General features: G+C 40.7%; 3 protein-coding genes and 1 long non-coding RNA gene across 4 annotated transcripts in view; 2 read left to right on the top strand and 2 right to left on the bottom strand.

Moving 5' to 3' along the window:
- The first annotated feature begins 453 nt into the window (after positions 1-453).
- The window catches only part of LOC145446092 (uncharacterized), a 32,330-nt gene continuing 13,750 nt past the window's right edge, over positions 454-19,033 (top strand). Inside the window, exon 1 of the long non-coding RNA XR_013917207.1 lies at positions 454-1,137. This is a non-coding gene — a long non-coding RNA (uncharacterized LOC145446092). The remainder of the gene's footprint in view (positions 1,138-19,033) is intronic.
- On the top strand, positions 1,209-3,912 carry LOC145445810 (zygotic DNA replication licensing factor mcm3-like). Its single transcript, XM_080323948.1, has one exon. The coding sequence runs from the start codon at positions 1,299-1,301 to the stop codon at positions 3,720-3,722; it is 2,424 nt and encodes an 807-aa protein (XP_080180074.1). The 5' UTR covers positions 1,209-1,298; the 3' UTR covers positions 3,723-3,912.
- Positions 3,962-18,618, bottom strand: LOC145445812 (polypeptide N-acetylgalactosaminyltransferase 1-like). Its single transcript, XM_080323949.1, has 2 exons — positions 17,916-18,618; positions 3,962-6,856 (listed from the first exon to the last, which is right to left on the bottom strand). The coding sequence occupies exons 1-2, from the start codon at positions 18,493-18,495 to the stop codon at positions 5,712-5,714; spliced, it is 1,725 nt and encodes a 574-aa protein (XP_080180075.1). The 5' UTR covers positions 18,496-18,618; the 3' UTR covers positions 3,962-5,711.
- LOC145446619 (uncharacterized) lies at positions 9,452-12,943 on the bottom strand. The gene is made up of 2 exons (XM_080324965.1): positions 10,092-12,943; positions 9,452-9,693 (listed from the first exon to the last, which is right to left on the bottom strand). Exons 1-2 carry the CDS (start codon positions 12,850-12,852, stop codon positions 9,452-9,454), a joined length of 3,003 nt encoding a protein of 1,000 aa, XP_080181091.1. The 5' UTR covers positions 12,853-12,943.

Here is a 19,033-nt window from a genome sequence, read left to right as displayed (position 1 = left end):
AGAACATCCGGCCCATAATGGGTATTTTTTCTCTGGTGACTCTTTTATATATCATCGTTGGGTTATATTTTTCATCTGAACACGTCACACACAATGTACAATGCGATAAGACACAATGCAATATCGTGAACAGATAGGATGTCGAACGACACGCATCAGTAGCGATCCTTTACTTTAACATCCACCTCGGCCTAGAGTGCCCGATGTTGATCTTTTCGATGTTGATCTTTTTTTGAAGCCGCGGCCCTTATATACTAGTTATTTCCATTCCTTGTGAATATACTTTCTTCGTGGGGTATTTTTCTGGGCTTTTTTGTCGCCGTAAGAACGGCAACGGAAGAGGAGCCCAGATAAACCTCCGACGGGAATCGCACCCGTCTGCTTGGTGGGCGCTTATCGTAACCACGTGGTTACTATCTCTTGCTGGGCCTCCGGTATTTGACAGTTTTATTGCTGGAAACAGGTTGTTTAGCGTTATAAATATGTCATCGTGGTTTATACTTTACGACGAGTAACTGAGAAAGTTGTTCACGCGATTGGGGTATTTCAAACTTTCAGTAGTTGGTCCGCGAGTGATCAGTTAAGTGTCGTCTGTAAACCATGCGGAATCAAATCATTAACATATATAGTGAAAAGAAGAACTGCGCCTTGCATTGCGAGTGGTAAGGAAAACCTGTTGGCATTTGGTGACGATCAGTGAGGCAGCTTTTCATGAGGCCCTCGAAAACCAAAGATGAGTTACTCGTACGATGACGTGTCGCCCATTGTTCTTCCGCGTTACCACATATCCGTGAATTGCCTTATAATAGATTCAAAAAAGCCCTACTTGATCACCTCTTGTCGTTACACTAACACTGTTGCCCTACCTCGCCCAGACATTGCTTCATTGATCATTTGCTACCATTGTTTAATTTTTTTTCTATTTTCCTTTCCTAAACATTTTTTTACAGCCAGAGTCAAGTGTACCTGTTTGATGCTGGTGGGATCAGACTAGATGACCTTCACGGTCTTATCGATCATTCCTATCTAATACCGAATACTGTGCACGCATATTTTCTGTACCACCATCACTGCCGTTTGTTATGTATTTTGGTTCGATGAAAATAAAGACTCTCTCTCTATAGATAACTAACCTACGTAGGTTAGTTATCTATACTCTCTCTCAATGGAAACAACAATCAGTCAGAAATGCAAGCCCGCGAAAGTAATCACGTGACTTCTATAGTGTAGCATATTTTGCTACTGAGGCATCATTTCGTTTTGGTTTGGCCGTCGATTTGATAATATCAAGAGTCAAGATGATGAATTTGGACGTTGACGAGGAGGTTCGTGAAGCTGAACGCCAATATTTGGACTTCTTAGATGATGAGGTGACCGATCAAGGAGTTTATTCCGCTTTAGTGAAGGAAATGATAGAAAAAGAACAAACTCGTATAATTGTCAACATAAACGATTTGAGGCGGAGGAACGCCACACGCGCATCAAAATTGCTCGAAAAAGGCTTCGAGGAACATGGAGCATTTCAGCAAGCGTTGAAAAATTACGTGGCATCGTTTGATACGGAATATTCCAGAAAGCACGAAGAACTGTTCGTCGGATTTGAAGGGAGTTTCGGAGCGAAGCACGTCACTCCAAGGACGCTGACGTCTTCCTTTCTAGGAAACATGGTGTGTCTGGAAGGTATCGTAACTAAATGCTCATTGGTTAGGCCAAAAGTAGTTCGAAGCGTTCATTATTGCCCTGCCACCAAAAAGACGCTTGAGAAGCGATATGCCGATCTCACATCGACAAGTCCTTTGATCACAAGCTCCGCATATCCAACAAAAGATGAAGAGAATAATCCTTTAGAAACTGAGTTTGGGTTGTCCGTTTATAAAGATCACCAAACGCTAACGATACAAGAAATGCCGGAAAAAGCTCCAGCCGGACAGTTGCCAAGGTCGATCGATATTGTAGTGGACAACGATTTAGTCGATCTTTGCAAGCCTGGAGACCGTGTCCAAGTTTTAGGGATATTTCGTTGCCTGCCTGGTAAAAGACAAGGTCACACAACCGGCGTGTTTCGAACCATACTTATCGCTAACCATGTGAAACCGCTCAGCAAAGAGGTTGCTCCGATGTTTTCCGCTGAAGACGTCCAAAAGGTGCGTAAATTCGCTCAGCAAAAGAATCACGATCCGTTTGAGGTTTTGTCCAACTCCTTAGCGCCGTCTATTCACGGAAACGAGTACATTAAAAAGGCTATTCTCTGTATGTTACTTGGTGGCTCCGAAAAAATTCTACAAAACGGCACGAGGCTCCGTGGTGACATTAATATTCTACTCATCGGAGACCCCAGTACTGCCAAGTCGCAAATGTTAAGATATATATTGCATACTGCACCCCGCGCTATTGCAACTACGGGTCGTGGAACAACTGGTGTTGGTTTAACGGCCGCTGTGACGTCAGATGAGGAAACTGGAGAAAGAAGACTTGAAGCGGGTGCTATGGTGTTGGCCGATCGTGGAATCGTATGCATTGATGAGTTTGATAAAATGAGCGATATTGATCGTACTGCTATTCATGAGGTTATGGAACAAGGAAGAGTGACCGTAGCAAAAGCTGGTATCCACGCTAAACTAAATGCACGATGCAGTGTCCTTGCAGCTGCCAACCCGGTGTATGGAAGATACGATCAATACAAAACCCCGATGGATAATATCGGCATGCAGGACTCGTTACTGTCGAGATTTGATTTGCTTTTCATTGTTTTGGATCACATGGATCCTGAAAATGATCAAAGGATTTCCGACCACGTCTTACGCATGCATCAATACCGTGCTCCCAACGAGCAGGACGGAGATCCCATGCCGATAAGTATTGGTGCTGATATCCTATCTACGGAAGACCCAGATCAAGAACAAAACAAAGATCAGCATACGCAAGTTTACGAACGGCACAATAAACTCTTGCATAAGAGTGTAGGCACTGGAAAGAGGTCTAAGCTCGTCAGCATTCCGTTTATGAAGAAATACATCCACGTCGCTAAATTTTTGAAGCCAACACTGACAAAGGAGGCTGCTGATTGTATATCAGAGGAATACGCAAAGCTTCGCTTTCAAGATCAAGAAAACACAAACATTGCCCGAACCACTCCCGTAACTGCGCGTACGCTCGAGACGTTAATTCGGCTTTCGACCGCTCACGCCAAAGCGCGGCTTTCAAAAGATGTAACTTTGAGAGATGCGCAGGCCGCTATCGAACTTGTGCAGTTTGCGTACTTTCACAAGGTCATGGAGAAAGAGAAAAAACGTAGGCATAGGAGTAGTGATGGTGAAAGTGACGATGAAAACGCTTCGCAGCCTGATGGCGAATCTGGACAAAAGCGAAGGAAAAAAGGTGGTGGAGACCCGGACGACCCATATAATTTTGATACGACGGAGGCCGATACACCAAATGTGACGGCTAGAAGCACGGACGCCGATCAGAGTGCTGCTATGGACACGGGGGTTACCGACACCCAGAGCAGCTCTGTTGGCAAAGAGAAACTCGATCGATTCAAGAAACTGCTTCTCGCTAAATTCGAGGCTGAGCACACGCAAAATCTTGCCGCCAACGATATTTTGGAGTGGGTCAACAAGGACAGCGAGGATTTCTCTCAGAATGATGTTGATTCCTGTCTTTCGCAAATGACGGACGACAATCAGGTTATGCTGTCAGGCGATACAATTTTCCTCATTTGAAGTTCTTGCTACTGACAATGTAATATCATGAACTGCATTCTCGGTCCTTGATATGCTGTAAATAATTTTTCTTGCTGGTCTGAAAGCTCCCCGGTCATTCACTGCAGTGTTTGTAGAATTTATCTCAATTGTGTATTGACAATTCCGGCTCATGTTCCTTTCTGTGAATAATGACATGTTTGAATTTCAATGTTCGATCTTCTGACCTGTGTTATTCAGGTTTGCGTGGACAAAACAAATGACTGGTCAGTTCAATGTATTTATTCATACCACAAAAGAACAACCACCATTCACACAGCACAGGAAAAATAAGACCAGGAAGAGGAGTTAATACAGGATTTTAAATGTTATCGATAGCCTCAAAGAGAGTAGGAAAATTCAATTTTACAGACAATTGTAAGATACGACTTGTTAAATACGAACGGTAATTGAATGAAACTAAATACCAGTCATGACATGGTTGTTTGTTTACAATCACAAGTATGAAATTGATTATATGATCCATAATGAATCGGAACTAATCTAAGGCCCAGCATTTGAAAAATCATGCTCGCTAATTAGTATGTCAAACTATCTTGCAATATGAAAACACAATGCAGCAAAAACTACTGTGTATATATAAATATATGTATGCATGATTTCATGTTATCGGTAAAACTAATCACTGCTTATTGAAATTGTAGTGGATATAAATAATTATTACAGGCGTATCAATCATACCACATGTGCTTACTGGAGATTGAAAATCGTGCATATTTCACAATGTGCAGATTTATGCAGCAAGCCTCATTCTGAATACACTAGCGTGGCCTACTATATTCCCATTTAGCTTTGAGCAAAAATTCATCCAAACTCAGACAACATGGTACTACATGTAGTTCTACTTGACTTCAGAATATCCGAACAATTGGTTGTACCATTTCCCGAGTGCGGCAATATATATTGTGAGCTTGGTCACGCTGCCAAACCGCTCAAACTTTCATTGAATTGTTTTGTAACTAAATGAACTACTGGGAAAAGAAGCACACAAGACCAGAATGCGACGCATAGAGGAAGGAACCAATCAATCATCGCCATTAGAGGATGCATAATAATTAGGCTTTACTAGAACTGCCATCACTTATGCCAAGTATATTACATTTGCAAATAGGTATAAATAATACACATATTCAGTTGATAATAATACCGTTCAAGCACGGTCAATTTCTTGTAACATTTGGTTACTCCGTATTGAGCAGGGGTTCCCAAATTTTTTAGACTGCGACCACAATCTTGGATTTATGAAAGTCACACATTGCAAAAAATGAGTATGTTATGTTATTTTCGGGTATATAAGAAATAGACGAGATACAGACAATCAGTTGTAGGGTATACTGTTCTACGAAACATTATTTATTGCAAAAATCAGTGATTCAGTGTGGTCGATGTCCCTAAACGACTCTTTCGGGCTATATTCTCAAGTCAGACTCCTTGTAGGAAATTTTCAAGCTCACAACCATCAAATCCTTGGACTTCACGGTGTTATCTTGCGAAAGGTTCCTATGAATTTATACTTGAAGCAGCGTGGACTGCATGAATAAAATTTTGTAACGGTCAACTGCAGTAATTGCAGCAAAATTTACGTTAATTATTAATATACGTTTTGGTCGAGACTTATTTCGGGAACCACTGGTTAGAGCAGTGGTTCCCAACGTGAGCGATATCGCCCCCCAGGGGGCGAAAATGGACAAAGGGGGCGATGACGCGTTAAAACGGCTGTATTTTTGAGCATTTCAAAATCGTGTTGCGAGCGCTGATGGGTTTTTCAATAACCATCCAATCCACATTATGGAACTGAGCCTTGATGAGAATGCCACACAGGAATTTTTATATACCCTTAGGTATAGTCTGATATGCCTGTAGCACTTTTGAAGAGGCGGTGATTGCTATTTATCAGTTATTGTTGCCTCAACTATAGCAGGCAGAAGTATATTCAGCTAATATTAGCAATTATACTGGAAGGCTAACATTACTGAGAGTCCATTTCATTGATGAATCGTTTTTATCACAGTCCCGCATAGCGGGCACTTGAGATTCTGACGGCGACCGTGATAAACATTGTCCGGTATTAGTATGACGCATAATCCTGCTCGCGTCGTCATATTCCCATTGTTGATTTCCTTTCAAATGATGACACTTCACCATCATGACCGGCCCGCTCTTTTTAGACACATCCAAGCACAAATCGTCGGCTCGTATTTCTTTGTTATGCGTGTAAGCCCACACTTGATTACCTCCAAGCCCGTGACAGCTGAATAGGCCGCACTTTTCGTTTTCTTTCCTGCCCATTGTATCCAAGCACACGGGCGATTGTTCGTTTTTGATTTCTCCCAGATTTTTATACGAGGACGGTATCTGCGAGTCCGGATATATATTTTCAAGGTACCAACGGAAGGATTTACACTGTAGTTTGTTGCGCAAATTCAGTCTCTCGGACACATCGCCGTAGTTTTGCTTCAACACACCCGGTGATACTATGTAAAAGAAATTTTTATAGTCATCCATCCACACTTCTGCTAACCGTCGATTATTTTTGTTGATAATTTGCCCAGTGCCGCCTGGAAACGTATAAGGTGTCGCCTTACGGAACACATGCCCAACATGGGAGCATGTTACAATGAGTAGAGTCCCACCACACTGCCATATCCTGAACGACATCTCCAAGTTTTCGCCACCCCATATATCCATCCCCGAATCGTAAGTTCCGATTTTTTCAAAATAATCTCTGTCGATAGAAAACAGGCCACCTGCCATAGTCGGGGTGCGTACAGGTACAGACCTATCCCCGTTGCGTCTGTCCATTTCCCGTTGCGGAACTGGGTACCATCGAAAATTCAGCTTCCAATTAAATCCGCCATATGTCATGTCGGACCCTACCAAAAATTCAAAGGTTTCATCGCTGATAACATCTATAATCGGACAGACAACAGTGGAAGGGTCTTTTGCTATTTCTGCAAGCAACGGTTCGAGCCAGCCTTCAGTGCATTCACAGTGAGCATCAAGAAACGTAATAACTTGTCCCTTAGAGGCTGACGCACCCCTCAGTCTTGCACGTATTAAACCGGACCTCTTTCCCATCCGATGCACGTGCACAGACCAAAGGGGATCACAGCCTCGGAAATCCAGCCTCGGAAAATGACGGGGGATCCGAGCCTCGAATCGGTGAATGCACGCGTACACACTCACGCGCAGGCTAGATGCCAGTTTACCGCGTCATTATTAGATACTCGATTTTGATAACGAATTACTACTCCGCTAATTGAGACCCAATCACGAAACTCATAACAGTGTTAGCCAACATCATTAAGGTGTAGCATACCAAATTTCGTCAACCATTTTAGGATGAAACGCCTTCAAAACTAACGCCGTCCAACATCGACTTTTCCGTTACATCTGTTTGCGGTAGCGTAGCACGCACCTATACGTAATCAACTTTAATATCGAAATTTGCCATTCCCCCAACTCGAAATTTGGTACGAAGTTGTAGGACATTATAACAATGCAACATACCAAATTTCGTAACATATTTTATGATGGAACACCTTTAAAACTAACGCAGTTCCATACCGACTTTTGCGTTAATCTATTTTACGGGAGCGTAGCACGCACATATACACAGTCAACTTTAATATCGTTACGGGATTGTAGCACGCACCTATACATAGTCAACTTTAAAATCGAAATTTGCCATTCCCCCAACTCGAAATTTGGTACGAAGTTGTAGGACATTATAACAATGCAACATACCAAATTTCGTAACATATTTTATGATGGAACACCTTTAAAACTAACGCAGTTCCATACCGACTTTTGCGTTAATCTATTTTACGGGAGCGTGGCACGCACATATACACAGTCAACTTTAATATCGTTACGGGACTGTAGCACGCACCTATACATAGTCAACTTTAAAATCGAAATTTGCCATTCCCCCAACTCGAAATTTGGTACGCAGTTGTAGGACATTATGACAATGCAACATACCAAATTTCGTAACATATTTTATGATGGAACACCTTTAAAACTAACGCAGTTCCATACCGACTTTTGCGTTAATCTATTTTACGGGAGCGTGGCACGCACATATACACAGTCAACTTTAATATCGTTACGGGACTGTAGCACGCACCTATACATAGTCAACTTTAAAATCGAAATTTGCCATTCCCCCAACTCGAAATTTGGTACGCAGTTGTAGGACATTATGACAATGCAACATACCAAATTTCGTAACATATTTTATGATGGAACACCTTTAAAACTAACGCAGTTCCATACCGACTTTTGCGTTAATCTATTTTACGGGAGCGTGGCACGCACATATACACAGTCAACTTTAATATCGTTACGGGACTGTAGCACGCACCTATACATAGTCAACTTTAAAATCGAAATTTGCCATTCCCCCAACTCGAAATTTGGTACGCAGTTGTAGGACATTATGACAATGCAACATACCAAATTTCGTAACATATTTTATGATGGAACACCTTTAAAACTAACGCAGTTCCATACCGACTTTTGCGTTAATCTATTTTACGGGAGCGTAGCACGCACATATACACAGTCAACTTTAATATCGAAATTTGCCATTCCCCCAACTCGAAATTTGGTACGAAGTTGTAGGACATTATAACAATGCAACATACCAAATTTCGTAACATATTTTATGATGGAACGCCTTTAAAACTAACGCAGTTCCATACCGACTTTTGCGTTAATCTATTTTACGGGAGCGTGGCACGCACAGATACACAGTCAACTTTAATATCGTTACGGGACTGTAGCACGCACCTATACATAGTCAACTTTAAAATCGAAATTTGCCATTCCCCCAACTCGAAATTTGGTACGCAGTTGTAGGACATTATGACAATGCAACATACCAAATTTCGTAACATATTTTATGATGGAACACCTTTAAAACTAACGCAGTTCCATACCGACTTTTGCGTTAATCTATTTTACGGGAGCGTGGCACGCACATATACACAGTCAACTTTAATATCGAAATTTGCCATTCCCCCAACTCGAAATTTGGTACGAAGTTGTAGGACATTATAACAATGCAACATACCAAATTTCGTAACATATTTTATGATGGAACACCTTTAAAACTAACGCAGTTCCATACCGACTTTTGCGTTAATCTATTTTACGGGAGCGTGGCACGCACATATACACAGTCAACTTTAATATCGTTACGGGACTGTAGCACGCACCTATACATAGTCAACTTTAAAATCGAAATTTGCCATTCCCCCAACTCGAAATTTGGTACGCAGTTGTAGGACATTATGACAATGCAACATACCAAATTTCGTAACATATTTTATGATGGAACACCTTTAAAACTAACGCAGTTCCATACCGACTTTTGCGTTAATCTATTTTACGGGAGCGTGGCACGCACATTTACAAAGTCAACTTTAATATCGATACATAGCTATGTAAGACAATCCTAATTTCGCTATTGGTCTGACGCTGAAGTATCATCTAGGTTCTGTGCATCTGAAAAAGGCAGCTATCTTCGTACATCTGTTATAATTGGTTAGGCCAGGTCGTAGAGGCTATAGCGTGTACCTTTACAAGTGTAAATACTTCGATAACACACACTGTGTAATCAATGTTTAATGAAAATATTACCAAAGAGAAAAATATTGAATCACACTTATAGAAACAAAATGTCATCAGTGTCCTTGGTCTGTACAGTCCTCGCATTTCCAAACCGATGCTTGAACATCTTCTGGTATCTTGTTTTTTGTGCATGATGGATGATACCAGTTGTTGCAATCTGAACACTGAATGTAGGAACCGTAGTTCGAGAGTCTGCACTTGCAGTATAAGTTGACCGACAGTTTTTCGCGAGGCTCTTTGACTCTTCCGGTCATTTCTGATGACAAATTGATCAGAGTTTTATCCCTGAATCCCGCTGCAATTAATTCGCGTATATCAGTTTCACTGACAAAGCAAGTTGTGGGATTTTTTCCGCGGCATAGGGCTTCTGCGAAAGCTATTGCAATTGGTCCACAGTTTCCTAAGCCAGCCGTCTGCATCTGAACATGTGGGAAATTGATCTCGACTTTGTCTTTACTTGGCCGAAGCAATTTTGTTATTTGAAAAATATCAAGTTCGTCATAAGTGGCTGGAGCACTGTCGAAAACATCGACTGTTTCGCCAATATTTGGAAGTGAAAATATGTTTGAAACTGTGACCCAGTGATTCTGATGCACGTTGATGATTTGAATGAATTTTTCCTTTGGTGTGTAAACAGCACACTCCGTTGTACTGTAAGCACTGGAACTCTGGAGACCATCAATGTCTGGATACATATCTGTTTCAAGATTTGCATGGAGGAGTCGATGTGAACTGTGCAGAGCCAATTCCCCTTGCCTGCCAAAAGTTTGAAGTCTTCTTGCAACATACTTGTTATTATAGGCGTTTTATTCAAGATCCCGAATCTTGCTGTCAGACCCGGTGGGGCAACATATCCCGTGATTTGAATTTCGTTCGTACAAGTTTTCCTGCTGAAATTATTTGTTCTGCACGGACCCTTGAGTGGCTTCTTGGGTTTCTGAGAGTATTTCCCAATCTTCTTGCTTGGCAACGAATGTCTGTTCCTTTTTTGCCATTTTTCGGTCAGTTCTTTTTTGTATCTTCGTTTTGGATACATCAAACTCTCTTTGAATTCTCTCAACAGTGCTTCATTGAGAGAGTGATATTTGGTAGCAATCTCGTCAAGACGTTTGTAGCGACGGTTTTCCAAGCGGGCTCTTTTCAATTCCTGTTGATTTTTCTCCATTATCCCTTGCGTTCTGTTGTTGGTGGTGATATTTTGAAATTTCGAATTCGCAAGTTCCTTGTATTGCGATGAAAATGCAGCATAGACTGCGTTATCGCCAAATCGACCAAGGTCTCCGGTCATCAAACTGGTCCATAACGAAATTTTGGAAAATTGCTTCTTGAGAAATCCATTCACCAGTTCCGGACAATAAAAAGCATTCGTCACAATGTCCGTATCGTCAACTATTGACACCAATGCATTGCTCATACATTGATTGAATAGAACTGTAAATGGATTTTTGACTTCCAGCTGCTCCTCAAACACATCATCTGACACGTCATCAGGAATGTCACTAGGAACGGTTTCAGGAAGAGATAGGTAAGATATATCCACCTTGTTCTTCAACCATTCCCAAGTCTCCTCAGCCAGGGCCGATGATTTGATGTTGAAAAGACGAACAACATGGTAGATATACACTTTCAACTCATCTAGTGAACCCATTTGGGCCATGCAACAGAAGATGCTCATGAATTCCCTTGGTCGCATTGGTAATTTTGAGAATTGTTGCTTGGTTGTAAACTTGGCACACATCCGTCTGAAATTGTTGACGATGTGACTATAGCATAGTCTCAAAAAAGGCTTTTTCAGCATTGCTGGGGTGGCAGCTCCCGTTGCAACATGGTATGTACGTGAAGCATACTCAGCAAGAGACTCGCCCATGAACACAGTTATGATTGAAATGATCAAGGCCATGCTTCCATCGCATATGATCAAGCGGGGTTTGATTGAAGCATCGCGGAATAGACTCGATTCCGCCATTGTTAATTGCTGAAGAAAGTCTGTGATACAAGCAACAGTATGCTTATTCGATACATAGGAGGAAACTGCAAACGGGGCTTTGCCCGCTTGGGGATGACGAACCACTGCCTCATAAATGTAAAATGGAGCTTTATCAGGAAGGGGGCTTTGTATACCACCTGTAGCGTCTAGATACAGTATATCCCATTTAATTATGTCATGGTATATACGCACAGACTCCTCAGAATACAAAATGATGCCTGGTGGACTAGTAATTATTTTTTGTAAGGTTCCTTTAATTCGTTTCTTTTTTTCCGTTTCCATGTCCTGTTGCTCGCATTTCAACAATGTCAGCGACGTCCAGATGTTTTCATCTTTCCGATCGATTTTAAGAGCTTCATGTCTTAATTTCTTGAAAACATCTTTCGATGGAATACCATCTCTGTTTCCCGAATTATATTTTTCCGTGTCGACAGCTTTCAGTTTTTTCAAATACAAGACTCTTGGCGTGATGTATTCAATTTCATCGATCATTTGTTTCCTGTTTTCATTTTTCATTTTTCTTCCTTTCCTTCCTCGATGTTTAATTTCTCCGTGATATTGTACATTGTAAAGTATACCGTCCATTGTTGTAACCCTGACAGTGTTATCACAAGCATTTATCGTGCAGTAACCATAGCAGCAGAACCTTATTTTTTTAGATACGGTGTTGAAGCGATGACGCTTGAAGGCAAAGGAACACCATGGATTACTTGCACTGAGGTACTTTGCAATGACATCAGTCCATCCTGAATATGTGATGGTATTGCCTCGAGCGCTTCTTTTGAATCTCTCCCATGTACCAAAATCCATATGAAACGAAGAGCTTTCGGGTAGAGGAGTAGGGGGCCGCCAGGTGTGAACAGTCGTAAGAAACTCAAATACCTGTCCAGTGTTTGGAGTAGTATCATTCTCGTGTATTGTTTCTTCCAGGCTTGATTTACAAGCATCTACATGTAGTCCATCAGAGCTTTCCATTCGGATATTGGAATCGATGTCGGGAGGCGTCGCAAGACGCTCAAATTCCTGTCCAGCGTCTGGGGCAGTGTCAATCTCGTGCATAGTCTGTCCCAGGCTTGATTTACAAGCATCTACATGCATTCCATCAGAGTTTTTCATTCGGATATTGGAATCGATGTCGGGAGGCGTCGCAAGACCCGCAAATTCCTGTTCAGCGTCTGGAGTATTATCATTCTCGTGCGTTGTAGATTTTGTCGTTGCTATATTGGAATCCATGTCATCGTATGTACTTTTCCACAAGTCTCTACATTTTCTCTTGGCATTTCGTATTTTCTCTTTCGATTTGGAAAGAACCGACGGAAAAAGTTTACTGACAAGAAATAACCATATTTCAGTCGGGGGATCTCGTGAGAAGTTGAGTTCATTTAATTTGAAAAATTCTTCAGCAGCTTGTTCAAATTTATTCCTATCAATCGTCACGACACTACCAAATCTGCCTCCAGACAACATTTTTCCATCAGACAGCTTGACCTGACTGATACGACGGACATACGACGTTAACTGCCTCCTTCAAATGTACATATTACAAAATTGAAGAGCACGTGAGTCGGAATGGTAAAGGGGCCCATTATATACAGGCACGAGTGCACATGCCAGCGGGGTGTCCGTTGTTTTGATGGAATATGACGCCATTCGAGGAATCGCGCAAAGCTTCCGCAAAACTGATTTCACGCAATGTCGATGTTTGTTTTAAATCACTGAGATATTTTGCAACATCTCTTCGTTCATATAATGGCACCCGTATAATTACGAGACGTCTTCATTCGGTTACGCCATTGTTTTGTTTACCGCTAATTATGTTAAGTGGCCCCTTAAGAAAGCTGAGTATGTATCAGATTTGGACAACTAGATAATTATAGTTGTCTAATTTCGCTAAAATCGAGCAAAATGCCAAGTAATCTGATTCCAATCTAATTTTTTAAATGTTGTTATGCTCCAATTCTAATTCTAATCTAATTGTGAAATGTTTTAAAGGTGTTCCATCATAAAATATGTTACGAAATTTGGTATGTTGCATTGTCATAATGTCCTACAACTGCGTACCAAATTTCGAGTTGGGGGAATGGCAAATTTCGATATTAAAGTTGACTGTGTATATGTGCGTGCTACGCTCCCGTAAAATAGATTAACGCAAAAGTCGGTATGGAACTGCGTTAGTTTTAAAGGTGTTCCATCATAAAATATGTTACGAAATTTGGTATGTTGCATTGTTATAATGTCCTACAACTTCGTACCAAATTTCGAGTTGGGGGAATGGCAAATTTCGATTTTAAAGTTGACTATGTATAGGTGCGTGCTACAGTCCCGTAACGATATTAAAGTTGACTGTGTATATGTGCGTGCTACGCTCCCGTAAAATAGATTAACGCAAAAGTCGGTATGGAACTGCGTTAGTTTTAAAGGTGTTCCATCATAAAATATGTTACGAAATTTGGTATGTTGCATTGTTATAATGTCCTACAACTTCGTACCAAATTTCGAGTTGGGGGAATGGCAAATTTCGATTTTAAAGTTGACTATGTATAGGTGCGTGCTACAGTCCCGTAACGATATTAAAGTTGACTGTGTATATGTGCGTGCCACGCTCCCGTAAAATAGATTAACGCAAAAGTCGGTATGGAACTGCGTTAGTTTTAAAGGTGTTCCATCATAAAATATGTTACGAAATTTGGTTTGTTGCATTGTTATAATGTCCTACAACTTCGTACCAAATTTCGAGTTGGGGGAATGGCAAATTTCGATTTTAAAGTTGACTATGTATAGGTGCGTGCTACAGTCCCGTAACGATATTAAAGTTGACTGTGTATATGTGCGTGCTACGCTCCCGTAAAATAGATTAACGCAAAAGTCGGTATGGAACTGCGTTAGTTTTAAAGGTGTTCCATCATAAAATATGTTACGAAATTTGGTATGTTGCATTGTCATAATGTCCTACAACTTCGTACCAAATTTCGAGTTGGGGGAATGGCAAATTTCGATTTTAAAGTTGACTATGTATAGGTGCGTGCTACAGTCCCGTAACGATATTAAAGTTGACTGTGTATATGTGCGTGCCACGCTCCCGTAAAATAGATTAACGCAAAAGTCGGTATGGAACTGCGTTAGTTTTAAAGGTGTTCCATCATAAAATATGTTACGAAATTTGGTTTGTTGCATTGTTATAATGTCCTACAACTTCGTACCAAATTTCGAGTTGGGGGAATGGCAAATTTCGATTTTAAAGTTGACTATGTATAGGTGCGTGCTACAGTCCCGTAACGATATTAAAGTTGACTGTGTATATGTGCGTGCTACGCTCCCGTAAAATAGATTAACGCAAAAGTCGGTATGGAACTGCGTTAGTTTTAAAGGTGTTCCATCATAAAATATGTTACGAAATTTGGTATGTTGCATTGTTATAATGTCCTACAACTTCGTACCAAATTTCGAGTTGGGGGAATGGCAAATTTCGATATTAAAGTTGACTGTGTATATGTGCGTGCCACGCTCCCGTAAAATAGATTAACGCAAAAGTCGGTATGGAACTGCGTTAGTTTTAAAGGTGTTCCATCATAAAATATGTTACGAAATTTGGTTTGTTGCATTGTTATAATGTCCTACAACTTCGTACCAAATTTCGAGTTGGGGGAATGGCAAATTTCGATTTTAAAGTTGACTATGTATAGGTGCGTGCTACAGTCCTGTAACGATATTAAAGTTGACTGTGTATATGTGCGTGCTACGCTCCCGTAAAATAGATTAACGCAAAAGTCGGTATGGAACTGCGTTAGTTTTAAAGGTGTTCCATCATAAAATATGTTACGAAATTTGGTTTGTTGCATTGTCATAATGTCCTACAACTTCGTACCAAATTTCGAGTTGGGGGAATGGCAAATTTCGATTTTAAAGTTGACTATGTATAGGTGCGTGCTACAGTCCCGTAACGATATTAAAGTTGACTGTGTATATGTGCGTGCTACGCTCCCGTAAAATAGATTAACGCAAAAGTCGGTATGGAACTGCGTTAGTTTTAAAGGTGTTCCATCATAAAATATGTTACGAAATTTGGTATGTTGCATTGTCATAATGTTCTACAACTTCGTACCAAATTTCGAGTTGGGGGAATGGCAAATTTCGATTTTAAAGTTGACTATGTATAGGTGCGTGCTACAGTCCCGTAACGATATTAAAGTTGACTGTGTATATGTGCGTGCCACGCTCCCGTAAAATAGATTAACGCAAAAGTCGGTATGGAACTGCGTTAGTTTTAAAGGTGTTCCATCATAAAATATGTTACGAAATTTGGTTTGTTGCATTGTTATAATGTCCTACAACTTCGTACCAAATTTCGAGTTGGGGGAATGGCAAATTTCGATTTTAAAGTTGACTATGTATAGGTGCGTGCTACAGTCCCGTAACGATATTAAAGTTGACTGTGTATATGTGCGTGCTACGCTCCCGTAAAATAGATTAACGCAAAAGTCGGTATGGAACTGCGTTAGTTTTAAAGGTGTTCCATCATAAAATATGTTACGAAATTTGGTATGTTGCATTGTTATAATGTCCTACAACTTCGTACCAAATTTCGAGTTGGGGGAATGGCAAATTTCGATATTAAAGTTGACTGTGTATATGTGCGTGCCACGCTCCCGTAAAATAGATTAACGCAAAAGTCGGTATGGAACTGCGTTAGTTTTAAAGGTGTTCCATCATAAAATATGTTACGAAATTTGGTTTGTTGCATTGTTATAATGTCCTACAACTTCGTACCAAATTTCGAGTTGGGGGAATGGCAAATTTCGATTTTAAAGTTGACTATGTATAGGTGCGTGCTACAGTCCCGTAACGATATTAAAGTTGACTGTGTATATGTGCGTGCTACGCTCCCGTAAAATAGATTAACGCAAAAGTCGGTATGGAACTGCGTTAGTTTTAAAGGTGTTCCATCATAAAATATGTTACGAAATTTGGTATGTTGCATTGTTATAATGTCCTACAACTGCGTACCAAATTTCGAGTTGGGGGAATGGCAAATTTCGATTTTAAAGTTGACTATGTATAGGTGCGTGCTACAGTCCCGTAACGATATTAAAGTTGACTGTGTATATGTGCGTGCCACGCTCCCGTAAAATAGATTAACGCAAAAGTCGGTATGGAACTGCGTTAGTTTTAAAGGTGTTCCATCATAAAATATGTTACGAAATTTGGTATGTTGCATTGTTATAATGTCCTACAACTTCGTACCAAATTTCGAGTTGGGGGAATGGCAAATTTCGATATTAAAGTTGACTGTGTATATGTGCGTGCCACGCTCCCGTAAAATAGATTAACGCAAAAGTCGGTATGAAACTGCGTTAGTTTTAAAGGTGTTCCATCATAAAATATGTTACGAAATTTGGTATGTTGCATTGTTATAATGTCCTACAACTTCGTACCAAATTTCGAGTTGGGGGAATGGCAAATTTCGATTTTAAAGTTGACTATGTATAGGTGCGTGCTACAGTCCCGTAACGATATTAAAGTTGACTGTGTATATGTGCGTGCTACGCTCCCGTAAAATAGATTAACGCAAAAGTCGGTATGGAACTGCGTTAGTTTTAAAGGTGTTCCATCATAAAATATGTTACGAAATTTGGTATGTTGCATTGTTATAATGTCCTACAACTGCGTACCAAATTTCGAGTTGGGGGAATGGCAAATTTCGATTTTAAAGTTGACTATGTATAGGTGCGTGCTACAGTCCCGTAACGATATTAAAGTTGACTGTGTATATGTGCGTGCCACGCTCCCGTAAAATAGATTAACGCAAAAGTCGGTATGGAACTGCGTTAGTTTTAAAGGTGTTCCATCATAAAATATGTTACGAAATTTGGTATGTTGCATTGTTATAATGTCCTACAACTTCGTACCAAATTTCGAGTTGGGGGAATGGCAAATTTCGATTTTAAAGTTGACTATGTATAGGTGCGTGCTACAGTCCCGTAACGATATTAAAGTTGACTGTGTATATGTGCGTGCTACGCTCCCGTAAAATAGATTAACGCAAAAGTCGGTATGGAACTGCGTTAGTTTTAAAGGTGTTCCATCATAAAATATGTTACGAAATTTGGTATGTTGCATTGTCATAATGTCCTACAACTGCGTACCAAATTTCGAGTTGGGGGAATGGCAAATTTCGATATTAAAGTTGATTACGTATAGGTGCGTGCTACGCTACCGCAAACAGATGTAACGGAAAAGTCGATGTTGGACGGCGTTAGTTTTGAAGGCGTTTCATCCTAAAATGGTTGACGAAATTTGGTATGCTACACCTTAATGATGTTGGCTAACACTGTTATGAGTTTCGTGATTGGGTCTCAATTAGCGGAGTAGTAATTCGTTATCAAAATCGAGTATCTAATAATGACGCGGTAAACTGGCATCTAGCCTGCGCGTGAGTGTGTACGCGTGCATTCACCGATTCGAGGCTCGGATCCCCCGTCATTTTCCGAGGCTGGATTTCCGAGGCTGTGATCCCCTTTGGTCGTGCACAGGCACTGGTAGCTTCCCCATGTAGTCCTCAAGGGGTTTACCAAGAAAATCTCTCTCACTCTCGTCATCTACGAGTATAATCTCTTCCAGCAAATGTCTCGGCGACCTATTTATTATGCTATGTACCGTTCGCAGTAGCGTGGACCAAGCCTCATTGTGGAAAACGATAACTACCGACGTTTTCGGAAGTTTCGTCGGATATGACTTGCTCTTGCAAGAGGCCATTCTTACATCGGGAAGTGACCTGTTCACTGATATCATCTCCGACGCGACCAGGTTGAATTGATTGATTTTGAACTTGTCTTTTTTCTCTTGCTCCCTATCTTTAGGGACATGCACCGCTTTTCCCATTTCACCCGGGCCTTTAGGGTTGCTCAAAATTGGCAATGCATTACCGATGGCTTGCACTTGCTTAGCGATGAACCCCGCAGCCCCACCTCCATCCTCCTTCTTTACTTTTTGTTCAGAACAGTTTGAAGAACAATCTGTGTAGTTGAAAATGAGCACCATATCGATCATCACCCATACCAGCGACGTTAACAAAACCGCCCTGCAGTTTCGTCTGCCAAACAGTTTCAACATAGCTCCGTTTCAGTGTCGACAGCGAAATGAATCTCGCCTAGACGGGCTATATCATTTTCGAGAAGCTTTCAGTAATGATCTAGGTATCAGCATCCTCCATCGGCAGTAATTTCAATTGTGAACTGTATGTAAATAGAACAATATATTTCAACAACAATATCCACGCCCGAATCAGATCGATTAATTACTAACAGTTGTAGGATCAGTTAATCATACGGAAAATCGAGCAAACTACAGGGATAATTGGGAACAGTGTAGTGAAAACTAAAACATAGGGCTAAATTAATCTGATCTGATGACGATTCAAGTTGGTATCGGAATTCATATGAGGTCTAATTTAGGTCTTCCACGTGAATTCATGTCAGGTCACCCGTCACAATGTTACAGCAGTCTTTGTGGCAGACTATATACGGATGATAAAGGCGGAAACTGGAACACTAAGATATATATTGTTTTTTTGCTTCAAGTTTAAAAGTACGGTATCTGCAATCATATGATCAATTCGTTCAAGAAAGTTTCAAATGCTATTGCGAGATAT

This window comes from Botryllus schlosseri, chromosome 9 (genome assembly GCF_051294905.1).
Source record: "Botryllus schlosseri isolate E-star chromosome 9, Bs_hap1, whole genome shotgun sequence".
In the NCBI taxonomy this organism is placed as follows: Eukaryota; Metazoa; Chordata; class Ascidiacea; order Stolidobranchia; family Styelidae; genus Botryllus; species Botryllus schlosseri.
Note: the sequence above shows the minus strand (reverse complement) of the source record. Positions and strands in the feature narration are given on the sequence as shown.